This window comes from Cololabis saira, chromosome 17 (genome assembly GCF_033807715.1).
Source record: "Cololabis saira isolate AMF1-May2022 chromosome 17, fColSai1.1, whole genome shotgun sequence".
Taxonomy (NCBI): Eukaryota; Metazoa; Chordata; class Actinopteri; order Beloniformes; family Belonidae; genus Cololabis; species Cololabis saira.
The window spans coordinates 5,084,252-5,097,380 of record NC_084603.1 but is presented as its reverse complement, the minus strand read 5'-3'; the positions used below and the strand labels follow the sequence as shown (position 1 = coordinate 5,097,380).

General features: G+C 41.5%; 1 protein-coding gene across 1 annotated transcript in view; it reads left to right on the top strand.

Annotated features, from left to right (window-relative positions):
• Window positions 1–13,129, top strand: part of dst (dystonin) — a 158,832-nt gene that overhangs the window by 62,536 nt on the left and 83,167 nt on the right. Inside the window, 17 exon segments of the mRNA XM_061746058.1 lie at window positions 1,628–1,721; window positions 1,822–1,976; window positions 2,866–3,340; window positions 4,431–4,559; window positions 4,675–4,752; window positions 4,828–4,989; window positions 6,751–6,855; window positions 7,038–7,133; window positions 7,227–7,352; window positions 9,515–9,667; window positions 9,766–9,920; window positions 10,404–10,530; window positions 10,676–10,859; window positions 11,447–11,604; window positions 12,413–12,591; window positions 12,690–12,828; window positions 12,904–13,097. Coding sequence (XP_061602042.1) covers window positions 1,628–1,721; window positions 1,822–1,976; window positions 2,866–3,340; window positions 4,431–4,559; window positions 4,675–4,752; window positions 4,828–4,989; window positions 6,751–6,855; window positions 7,038–7,133; window positions 7,227–7,352; window positions 9,515–9,667; window positions 9,766–9,920; window positions 10,404–10,530; window positions 10,676–10,859; window positions 11,447–11,604; window positions 12,413–12,591; window positions 12,690–12,828; window positions 12,904–13,097 — 2,709 coding nt within the window.

Here is a 13,129-nt window from a genome sequence, read left to right as displayed (position 1 = left end):
ATGGTTTTTTTTCATATATGCAGCCGACTATTTTCATAACCTTTACCAGATTGATATGCAGCAACAGTTGCTTCTCTTGCACTTCTGCTCATGTCTGTCCCTCTTGGCATTGAGTTAACACACACCTGAATTTTCCAGAGCTGCAAAAGAATCAACAACCCGAAAACAGAATATCTGCTTTTATACAAATCCGTATACCTGCTGATGATCTGTGAATCAGAGGCTGATGACAGGAAGCACCTGCCTGCATTTTAGCCTCATAAATCCTCTGGAAGCAGAGAGGGTGTACACAATATTGCCTACATGAGCTCTTTTTCCTTGCCCTTATTTTGTTATATATATATAAATAACAGTATGGTTAAAAAAAGTTGGCACTGATGTCTGCCTGAGGGTGCCTAATACTAACACACTACAATCTGATGATTTATTATCCTTTTACACAAAAATGAAACAATGGCAAAGCAAATGTATGTGAATAGCATTGCGATATCAACAAGTCAATTCAAGGTGCGCTACATGAAAAAAACAAAAAGTAAAGCGAACAAAAAAGAGAAAACCTACAAAGGATTAAAACAGGAGAAAATACATTTGCATTGTTGTATTTTTGGATCAGATTTACTGCAGCCTGTGTGCACGGTTTGCATATTATGATTCTGAGGTTTGTTCTTATTCAAAAGGTGATGATGTGATTGATAAAGCTGGGCAGTAACAAAAATATCCTACATGTAAATGATGTAAAAGTGAGTAAGGAACGACCGTTTTATGAACCTTCTGAACAAAATCAAGTCTGACCTAATTTTTTAGTGCTTGTCAAACAGCTGCACTTACTGTAATTGTCCAGTATGTCCGAATGTGCACCAGCATGCGTTAAGCGATTTACAGATGAGCTGCTTTCGAGCAGCAAGCTCAGTCAAGTATTTGAGTTATTATCGATGCTTTGTTTCCATCAGTGTAGCACTTGTTTCTATGGACACTCTTTATTTTATAATGATGTTGATAATAGTTGAGACAGCTCTACATATCCTTTCTTGCCTAACAAATTTACAGCATTTGTGCTGGGTGTGTTGACAAGCAGCACAAACCACCGCTATCGCTGTTTTGCTGTGCTTTACACTCTCACTTCTTGTAAAGTAGCCCTGTCTCAACTTGTTGGTAAATTTTTATCCCCGAGGGAAGGAACTGTATTTCAGGGTGGGATTCGGTACGTACGCACCCCTCACCTGGGTGTGACGCTATAAATATGAGCAGGCTGGAAGCTGCTCCCTCAGTCCCGGTCTACGAGTGCTTCCAGTCAGGCTGCCGGTGTTCTGGGATCGTTGGGGATGAGAGTTAACTAGTTGTTTTGTGGTAGGAGGCATAGTTGTCGACTATGTAAAGTACGATGGCCTATTTTCGAAGGACCTCGACTGTTAGCAACAGTAGCTATAACAACAGTAGCTTTGGGTCTAGTGACAGCATCCTCACTGAGCCTTTACAAATTAACAGCTCAGTCTTTCTTAATAACAGCCTCGCCTATGGATCAAGGTGAGGTCACCGTGTGGCCATGATTGGCTTTTGTGATTCTTAACCTTAGTTATATCAAATTCCTAACCAAAAATAAATAAATAATAACTTTGTTTGTTTTCAGACTTGAGATGTTGCAGCAGATTGCCAACAGGGTCCAGCGGGACTGTGTCAACGGCGAGGACAAGCTGGCACTGGCAAGAACAGCCCTGCAGTCTGTAAGTTACTCGCAAGCTCAATTTGACACAGTAAAACTTTGATGAAATAGCAGAGTGCACGTTTGAGTTTTCAATTTGTTTGGTTTTTCTCTCTTCTAAGGATGCAAAACGTCTAGAGTCTGGTATTCAGTTCTTGAACGAGGCTGAGATTGCTGGCTACCTGTTGGAGTGTGAAAATATACTGAGACAACAAGTAGTGGACATCCAAATCCTTCTGGATGGGAAATTCCCTTTTGCAGATCAGCTTGTTCAAAGGTACAAATTAAATCATTCGAGAAATAATACACATTTTATTTAAAGGTATTGTGACATCATTTTTAACATGCTTTTAACACTATTAAAAGTCTTGGCCAACATCCCTCAAATGTGTCTAAAAGAGTGTAACAAGAAAAACTTCACTCTAGTACTCTTTTCCTGGCTTTTTATTACAGTGTTTTTTTGCGCCTTGAAAAACGCTTCCTTTCCCCCTTTCCTGTCAATCATTGCTCCGCTCCTCCTCCAAACCTCCTCCTCCTCCAGCAATACGCTCACAGCGGCGTCGGAGAGTTAAGCCGGGAGCGACAGGCGAAGCATGCACGGAAAAGCAGCAGGGCGAACCACAGCAAACAATCATAAAAATAAAGGCATGCAAGCAGCAGGGTCCCCTTATCTTAAGTCCAGTCAGTGGCCGCGGGTCTTCTTAGCAGTTTTCCTCCGGTGATTAGAACAAAAGAGGCTCTAAACAGCTCCGTGTTAAGCCTGATTTATGGTTCCGCGTTAAATTGACGCATAGCCTACGCCGTAGCGTACGGTGCGCGTCGCCGCGTAACCCTACGCCGTAGGCTCTGCGTCGGTGTAACGCGGAACCATAAATCAGTTTTTTGTGGTGCGCTGGAGAGGAGAGGAGGCAGGGATCTGGGTGGAGGGGGCGGTGATTTAGCGGGTCGTTACGTAACGATCCGCCACCAAACCAGGTGCGCCATTTTTGCACAGTTATGCGGAAAATCCCAGAAAGCACACAATACACTGAATGTTAAAAGTTCGTTGTTTTTTGGGTGTAATTGATGTCAAGACACCCAAGAAAACACAAAAAAATCAAGAAAAATGTGTTTTTCATGTCACAATACCTTTAAGACTCCTCATTTTGTCCACCCCTTTGTTGCAGGGTCTCAAAACTCCGGGACGATCTTCTAGCACTGAGAGCCGAGTGCGCGTCTGTGTACAGCAAAGGCCGCACCCTGACAACAGAGCAAACCAAAATGATGATCTCAGGCATCACACAGAGCCTGAACTCTGGCTTCTCCCAGAACATTAACACGAGTCTGACGCCAGCTATTACTCCTGCACTCACCCCAGGGGGCTTAGGCACACCTGGGTCCCCCTTCACCTCTAGCCTTACACCGTGCCTGACCCCATCCAGCATAACCTCAACCCTGAGCCCCGGTCTGCAGCCTTCTTCAGTCCCGGGCTACATGGGGGGTGGCGGTGGCGGCATGGAGCCGGGCAGCCTCATGCACCTGAAACACATGCAGATCCGCAAGCCCTTACTGAAGTCCTCCCTGGCAGACCCCAACATGACGGAGGAGGAAGCCAACATGAAATACGTACAGGACCTCCTGAACTGGGTGGAAGAGATGCAGGTGAGTAATTCTTGTCTGTTTGATTGTTGTAGACCAGGGGTCGGCAACCCAAAATGTTGAAAGAGCAGTATTGGACCAAAAACGCAAAAAACAAATGTGTCTGGAGCCACAAAAAATGAAAAGTCTTGTATCAGCCGTAAGGTGCGGGTATGCTTCTGCGTCACACACACGCAGAGCACACGGCGCACCCGTGACGCCGTCACGAATCGTTCAGAGTTCTCCGTCTCTCCATTTGGTCGCGGTGCAGTACCCCCCGCGGCCACTAGTTAGCGATCTTTTTCTGAATGGTTTATCCGACTTTTTCCGGTCACAGTAAATCAAAGAAATAAGGACAACTATTGTGCAAAAAACAAAAACAAAAAAAATCACATATAAACGAAGAAAAAAGCCCTGGAAGTTCACTACTGATTCAAACCGGAAACCGGAAATGCTTCGCTTTCAAACGAACCAATCACAGCCCTCTCGGTCTGCGTGTGGTCGGCGTCTCCTCGACGCGTAGTTACAATTTTCGGGAGGTGCACGTCACTGACGGCGCATGTGACGGCGTGTCCTCTGCGTGTACAAAAACCACACGCCGTAGACACGGCGTCGTTTTGACGCAGAAGCATAATTCAGCCTTTAGAATGAAGGCAACACATGCTGCATGTTTCTATATTAGTTAGAACTGGGGGGAGATTTTTTTTTTCATTATGCACTTCGAGAAAAAAGTCGAAATGTCGTGAAAAAAGTCAAAAAGTCGAAATGTTGAGAAAAAAAGTTGAGAAAAAAGTCAAAATTTTGAGGAAAAAAATCAAAATTTCGAGAAAAAAGTCGAAATGTTGAGAAAAAAGTTGAAATTTCGAGAAAAAAGTTGAAATGTCGCGATTTAAAAAGGAAAGGGAAAAAGGAAGAAAAAAGGGAAAAAAGAAGAAAAAAAAAGGAAAAAAAAGGTCAAACATTTTTGAAAAAGCTCTAGGAGCCACTAGGGCGGCTCTAAAGAGCCGCATGCAGCTCTAGAGCCGCGGGTTGCCCACCCCTGTTGTAGACTGTAGATGAAATTGTAGGTTATAAGATTCTGAGTATTTGCTTTTTTCCCCCCTGATGTTTGAAGCTGCAGCTAGAGCGATCGGAGTGGGGGTCTGATTTGCCGAGCGTGGAGATGCATTTGGAGAACCACGAAAGCGTACATAGAGCCATTGAAGAATTTCAGATCAGTCTCAAAGAGGCCAAACTGAGTGAAGTAAGCCTAGTTGGAAGTTTTATTTCCTACCTTTCTACTATAAACTAAAACCCCACCTGTTGAATCACATAATATTTTATGCAGGAAACATTGAAACCTTTTTTTTCTCTCTCAGATTCAGATGACCATACCGGTGAAGCTGACTTATTCAGACAAACTGAGCAAACTAGAAAGGCAGTATGAAAGGCTGCTGGTAAGGATTTTGTTGATTCGGCCGTCTTGATTTAAAACCTGTGCTGCTTGTAGTCTGAACACCTGCTTCTTTCAGAACTGTTCGAGAGAGCGACAGAGCCAACTGGAAAGCCTGCAAGACTTCGTGTCACAGGCAACTCAGGAGCTCATCTGGCTGAATGAGAAGGAAGAAGAAGAGGTGGCCTTCGACTGGAGCGATCGCAACAGCAACGTCTCCACCAAAAGAGACTACCATGCTGTAAGCCACGTCTTTGTTGCGTTTTTCGTCTTTTAATCAACTGCAGTAGGAATGGGCGATATTTTACCGTTCACGATATACCGTCACAAAAATTCCTCACGATAAGAATTTGTCATCTTGCGGTAAAAACGATAAATTCCCGTTGATGACGTTTTTGTGTAAAGCCTGAATTATGGTTCTGCGTTAAATCCACGCACAACGTACGTGAAGGAAGGAAGGAAGGAAGGAAGGAAGGAAGGAAGGAAGGAAGGAAGGAAGGAAGGAAGGAAGGAAGGAAGGAAGAAAACAAGGGAGAAAACAAGGAAAGAAGGAAGGAAGGAAGGAAGGAAAACAAGGAAGGAAGGAAGGAAGGAAGAAAACAAGGGAGAAAACAAGGAAAGAAGGAAGGAAGGAAGGAAGGAAGGAAGGAAAACAAGGAAGGAAGGAAGGAAGGAAGGAAGGAAGGAAGAAAACAAGGGAGAAAACAAGGAAAGAAGGAAGGAAGGAAGGAAGGAAAACAAGGAAGGAAGGAAGGAAGGAAGGAAGGAAGGAAGGAAGGAAGGAAGGAAGGAAGAAAACAAGGGAGAAAACAAGGAAAGAAGGAAGGAAGGAAGGAAGGAAGAAAACAAGGGAGAAAACAAGGAAAGAAGGAAGGAAGGAAGGAAGGAAAACAAGGAAGGAAGGAAGGAAAACAAGGAAGGAAGGAAGGAAGGAAGGAAGGAAGGAAGGAAGGAAGAAAACAAGGGAGAAAACAAGGAAAGAAGGAAGGAAGGAAGGAAGGAAAACAAGGAAGGAAGGAAGGAAGGAAGGAAGGAAGGAAGGAAGGAAGGAAGGAAGGAAGAAAACAAGGGAGAAAACAAGGAAAGAAGGAAGGAAGGAAGGAAAACAAGGAAGGAAGGAAGGAAGGAAGGAAGGAAGGAAGGAAGGAAGGAAGAAAACAAGGGAGAGAACAAGGAAAGAAGGAAGGAAGGAAGGAAGGAAAACAAGGAAGGAAGGAAGGAAGGAAAACAAGGAAGGAAGGAAGGAAGGAAGGAAACAAGGAAATAAGGAAGGAAGGAAGGAAGGAAGGAAGGAAGGAAGGAAGGAAGGAAGGAAGGAAGGAAGGAAGGAAGGGAGAAAAGAGGAAGGGAAGGAAGGAGAGAGCAGGAGGAAAGAAGGAAGAAAGGAAAGGGAGAAGGAAGGAAGAAAGGAAATGAGCCTGAAAGAAAGAAAGAAAGAAAGAAAGAAAGAAAAGAGGAAGGGAAGAAGGAAGGAAAGCAGGAGGAAAGAAGGAAGGAAGGAAATGAGCCAGAAAGAAAGAAAGAAAGAAAGAAAGAAAGAAAGAAAGAAAGAAAGAAAGAAAGAAAGAAAGATAAATTCCCATTGATGACGTTTTTGTGTAACAAACATGGCGGATCTGAGAGCGAGATAGATTTATAGTTGAAAAGGTGGAGTTGAATTGATATTTTTTTATTCTCATTTTTATCGTTATCAGGTTAAATGCCAGAAATTATCGTGATACATTTTTTAGTCCATACCGCCCATCCCTAAACTGCAGCCAATCTGCATGGAATAACATACATGGAAAAACAAACTTGAGCGCTGCCTTGCATCTTTTTGGCTTTGTTGCAGCTGCATTTATTTCCAAAAGAGTAACCTCTGTGAAAGGATTTGTGGGTAAATTCTCTCTTGAATTGTTCATTTGTTTCTCTGTGCTTTGAGAGGGGATTTGAGATGATGGGAGTTACAGGTCTGGTGCCGCACCTAGATGAAACAAGTATTCAACTTAATGTCTTTCCACAGGACCTAATGAGGGAGCTGGATGAAAAGGAGGAAACCATCAAGTCTGTGCACGACAAGGGAGAGCGACTCATGCACAAGAACCACCCAGCCAGGCTAACTATTGAAGTAAGCCCCGTGTACTTTGTCTTTAAATGCCGCTCTGTGGTCAGAATAACCTTTAGTTTCTGTACTTTTGAAGGAATGTCTCCACCCTGCATACAACTCCTACAGCAACTCAAATATTCTTGTTTCAGCTTGTCATTTTCCAGCAATTACTGTACACTTATGGGGTTTATCTTATCTTACAGGCGTACAAAGCTGCACTGCAGACACAGTGGAGCTGGATCTTACAGCTCTGCTCCTGTGTGGAGCAGCATCTTAAGGAGAATGCTGTTTATTTCGAGGTGCGCAGCCGCCTCTCACTGTTACAGCAAACGCATTCAAAAAGCATTTGCATTTACTCGTATATCTCATTTCACTTTCTTTCCCCACAACAGTATTTCAGTGATGCCAAAGAGTCCATGGACTACCTTAAAAACCTGCAAGATTCGATTCAAAGAAAATACAGCTGCGATCGCTCAAGCAGTCTCCACAGACTAGAGGATCTCATTCAGGAGTCCATGGTAAACTGACAATGTGGTGAAGTTTGTTTGAGTTTGAGTTTATTCACAATACCAGAATAATAATTATAATAATAATAATACAATTGAATTAAACGGGTAGAGTGAATGGGTCCCCCAAGGAAGCTAGGAAAGCTTATAGGTGGGGGCCCATAGTACATATAAGGGTGAGGGTACAGTCAATGGTATAAGCAGTTACCAGAGGTGGACAGAGTACTCGACCCCAGTACTTGAGTAAGAGTACAAATACTACTGGTCAAAATTTACTCCGTTACAAGTAAAAGTAGCTCAGTCAAAATATTACTCGAGTAAGAGTAGAAAAGTACTTGCTTTTAAAGGTACTTAAGTATCCAAAAGTAAATGCTTTTAAATTTACTTTAAGTAAAAGTAAGAGTAAGAGTAAATTTCTTATTTTCCACATCAGTAAATTACTATATTTTTTCTAAATGAATTTAAGGATCTTTTAACTCGTTTCTGAGAATTAACTCTTTGAAACCAGCTGCACTGATGTGCTGCTTTTAGAACCACAATGTTATATAAAACCTGCAGAAACACCAAAAACAAATCAAATGAATGGGATCATAAGAGGACAGCAGATGATGCAGAGTTTATTAACAATCATGAACTGAAACCAAATGAACCTGCACCATCCAACTAAGTCTGGATCCCCCTCAAAGACCACTGCTTTACAAAAAACTACATCTCTGCTTTCAATAACTCAAACACAGGCTACCTTGGCAGTATCGTTTTGAGGAGGCTTGACGTATTTCCGCTTTACGTACATCCCAGTGGAGAGCGTGCACTGTGATAGGTCTCCTCCTTTGACAAAAACAGCTTGTGTTCAATAGGATTTTAGGGAAGAAGAAAAAAGAGCAGACCTGAAAGTAACAAGTACTTTTCAGCCTTCCTAGAAAATGTACTCGAGTAAAAGTAAAAATATTTGTCTTGGAAATGTATTCAAGTAAGAGTAATAAGTACCAAAGAAATCTAATACTCAAGTAAAGTACAAATCCTCTGGATATGTACTTAAGTACAGTACTCAAGTAAATTTACTCCGTTACTGTCCACCACTGGCAGTTACCATCCGTAAAGAGATGGTGATGGATAAATGCATACAAGTACACAAAAAAACACTTAACATACATACTTAACATTACATACACATACAGTCACACACATACATCCCAGCAGTCCATGAAGAAGCATTTTAAATTATATATAGGTTAGTAAAAGATTATTTTTTAGTTGTCTTTTAAACTTGGAGATAGAACGCAACACCTTGAGGCCATCATCAATCCTATTCCAAATCTGCGGCCCCCTGCAAACAACACTCATACTAGCGCGCACATGTCGGCGACATTTCCCTAATATGAGTGGTTTGATTCTTGTTTGGTACGTGTGCTGAGGACTGGAGATTAGCACAAGACTACCGTATTGTCCCGAATATAAGACGACCCTGATTATAAGACGACCCCCTCTTTTTCAAGACTCAAGTTTGAAGAAAGGCTTTTTGAACACCAAATTCAATTTTTATACAGAAAATAATGAAAGTACATCTGAAACAAATGATTATAACAATATATTCAAGAGAAAAAGCATGTTATTTTGACTATTTGAAATCATTATCTTGAAGTTTGCATCATAACTTCTCCTCAGCTGCCGGTTTACCTGCCGAACTTCACCCTCTTTTCTCCAGATTGTCACTACGTTTCTCCATTTTCTGTTATTTCTTCTCTTATTTTCTTCTCTTTTCTTTCTGGTATACTATTTTTTATTTTTCTTCTTCGTGACAGGGGTTTGCTTTGTCCTGGGGAGTTTAGTTCAGCATTCCCTTTAAAGATATCTGGCGCCATCTAGCGTTGTGAATGGGTATAACGTCTAGACCCCGAATGTAAGACGACCCCCACTTTTTCAGTCTTATTTCAATGAAAAAAACACCGTCTTATATTCAGGCCAATACGGTACTAAGTCTAGGGTTGAGCCTGTTGACAATTTGAAACATAAGACAAGCATTATGATAATTGTTTAACTCAGCCACTCTTAGTAACTCAAAGCGGTGAATAGAGGGTGGGTGGGGGAATTTATCTCTGACCAAGTGTGTGTGTTAAAGTAGCAAATGAAAATAACAAACGGTCTTTTTTTGTTTTTTTTGGGTGTGTCTTCAGGATGAGAAAGAGCAGCTTCTTCAGTACCGCAGCACTGTGGCTGGCTTAGTGGGCAGGGCCAAAAATATTGTGCAGCTCAAGCCTAGAAACCCCGAAAGTCACCTGAGGTCCTCCCTATCTGTGAAAGCCATCTGCGATTATCGCCAGATAGAGGTATCATCGTCTTTGCCATGTTACACTGCATGCATTCCCATCTTTCTTTGGAGATTTAAAACTAAACCTGTGCTGTGCCTATATTACAACTCTCCCAGATCACTATTTATAAAGATGACGAGTGTGTGTTGGCCAATAACTCTCATCGGGCCAAGTGGAAGGTCATCAACCCGGCAGGGAACGAGGCCATGGTGCCCTCTGTTTGTTTCACTGTGCCTCCCCCCAACAAAGAGGCTGTTGACATGGCGACAAGGTAAGATAGTCGGATGTGTTTGAGTTTTTTGTATGAGAACTAGTTTAAATCTAAAGCAGCAAGAGGGGATTGTATTATTCCACTCAGAAAAAGTGCTTTCAGTCAGTCTGCATTCTCTGTTAAAGCTGCACAAGAATGGAACTCCATCCCTGCAACTATCAGAGAACTGGACACATACAGTTTGTTTAGAGCTCGTTTAAAGAAATGGTTGATTAGTACTCAGCTCTGTCAGCACTAAAACTTAAGTTGCACCTTTCTTTATTTCTGTACTTTTGTACTTTTCTGTACCTTCTGTATCTTTTCTGTATTTTTTTGTATTCTTACATCTGTCCAGGGACTACAGATGAAAAATAGCCTCTTGGCTAACTCTGGCACATTTACAGCAATGTTTTTATTGATGTGCATTGTCCCTGTCAAATAAACCAATAAATAAATAAATGTCACGTAGTACTTCTTTACTAATACTTCTTGGTTTTCCTGCAGAACTGAGCAGTTGTACCAGAATGTCCTGGCACTGTGGCACCGGTCCCACATCAACATGAAGAGTGTTGTATCTTGGCATTGTCTAATGGCTGATATACGTGCCATCCGCAACTGGAATGTGGCCTCAGTATGTTTATTTCGTTTTCTTCCTCTGTAGACAAGTAATCAGTCCCCTGCTGATGATAATTTTATGGCAATCGGGCTCAGTTTTGAGTCGCAGAGAGTATGTTCATCATGAATTCACTTTTTCTTTCTCTCTGTAACAATTACAGATAAAGACAATGCTGCCCGGCGAGCATCAGCAGATCCTGAGCAACCTGCAGTCCCACTTTGATGAGTTCCTGCAGGACAGTGAGGAGTCGGAGGTGTTCACCGTGGCAGACTGTGCACAGCTCGAGAGAGACGTGGCAGCCTGCAAGGAGTACTACCAGGAGCTGCTCAGATCTGCCGAGAGAGGCAAGGATCAAATTCCCCTCCCTTCCCAACATGGAGCTGCTGCAGTAGAACACTGCAAGGGGAATGACGTGGCTCTTTTAAGCATTACGTTTATACCATTTAAAATCATCTGTTTTTTTCCTTTTATTTAAAAAACCTGGTTGGCTTTGATTTGAATTTAAAGCGATTGCTTTGTTGTTCATGTGCAAATACGGGTTTTAAAAGTAAAATGTGGGGGCTGAAAAAGAATGTTTGCAAGCTTTATAATTGCAGAGGTCTGTGTCACTGATGTATAATTTCTCTACCCTTTTTTAAAACAAGTTCTCTCATAAATTAACACTTTTTCTGATGAATATACGTACAAAAAGCCATGTTTATTTCTGCATCAGGTCTTATTTGACCTCACTTTGTGTTATGGCGCCACCTAGAGGTGCTCCTGGCACATAAATTAGAAACACTACAGGTTTTAAGACTCCCTTTGTTTCATCATCTTTACAAAAAGCAAACATTTAAATTAGCTGAATTTTCCAAATAGCGGTAAAATAGTTTGAAACATCTTTCCTGCTCTTTTTTTGATTTATTCAATTGTATTTTTTTCATGTAAACAGAAGAACATGAGGAGTCGGTGTACAATCATTACATCTCAGAAATACGCAACTTCCGTATGCATCTGGAGGCCCACGAAGAGCACGTGATCAGGCAGATCCGTACCCCCCTGGATAGAGACGACATGGAGCAGAGCCTGCAGCGCATCGCTGAGCATGAGGTACACAGACATCCTGATTTTGTTTTGCATTGTTATTATGCAGTAGCATTGCTACTGCTGCTCCTTTATTTAAAAATCTACAGATTCTTACTATTTATGACATCAACATTTACCAAATATGCATTTTTATTTACAAAATATTTTTCTCAGAAGGAAATGTTCCTGAGCACTTTAGTTCATACTTTGCCACTAACTCTCAATTTCATTCCTACTCAACTCGGCAGGCCCTAGCCCTACATCCGCCTAAATGTCTGGAATCAAGAAGCCAATTTTTGTTTAGATACAGAGGTGTCAAAGTCTGGAATAGTTGGTACCAGATTGCAAAAAATTGTAGGTCCCTATCCATTTTCAAAAGTCGCTCAAGAGAACATTTAATTCAACAGTGTAGTCAAGAAAGCTCTTAATGTTCTTTTGCACTTTATATTTTGTGTTGCCATTTGTTCAGCTTAATACTCATATTTTCATGATCATGTGTTCAGTAATTTTCTTTTTTTTTATCTCTTTTTTTTAATTATTTTTTTATTTTTATCATTTTATTTTCATTCATGTTCTACATGCAATTTTTATGATTTATTTTTATGATTTTGTATCCTTATAAGTATTTTGTTAAATGTTATTAGGTGGGGGCTCCTCATAAGCCTACTGGCTTGCTCGCTCCTCCCTGCACAGTTTCTTTTAACTGAACTTACTTGTGTAATGTTTTTTTTTTTTATGTTATGTGCTAAATAAACTAAACTAAACTAAACTAATTGTTAGAGTGAATGTGTTACTGTTTTGATTTTGACATTTTCCACCCACCACTCTGCAGAGAAGAACAACCGAACTGGAGAAGTTGAAGGAGGATCTGGATGTGATGAAGGAGAAGTGTGAGCTGTTCCTCAGGCAGGCTGCAGGCTCTCCGTCCGTGCCGACACTCTCCTCTGAACTCTCCGTCCTCATTCAGAGCATGAGCCAAGTGTGCTCCATGTCTTCCATTTATATGGACAAGTAAGAGTCTTCTTTATTGTCTTTAAGTAGTTCACAGGTTCAGAAGGTACTGATACAGAAGGTACTGGAATCAAAGACGTGTTTTCTGTTTTCTGCAGGCTAAAAACAGTTAGTTTAGTGGTGAAACACAGCCAAAGCGCAGAAGCTCTAGTCAAGGCTTATGAGTCCAAACTCTACGAAGAAGATACGGTGGACTCTGATATCAAATCCATTGAAAGTGTTACTTTCACACTTAAGGTAATATGCCGTGTCTGTGATTAAAATCGTCACTGTTTCTCTTCGGTGAGTATTCATCTATCCGTCTGTTCACAGCAATGGAGGACTGAAATTGATGAAAGGCAGGAGGTGTTCCATGACATGGAGGATGAGTTGCAGAAAGCACGAGTCATCAGCGATCGCATGTTCAAGGCCCACAATGAGCGTGACTTTGATCTGGACTGGCACAAGGAGAAGGCAGATCAGCTGAGTGAGCGATGGCAGAACATTCACTCGCAGATTGACAGCAGGTTTGTGTGATTTCAAACTGTTCACTTCTTAA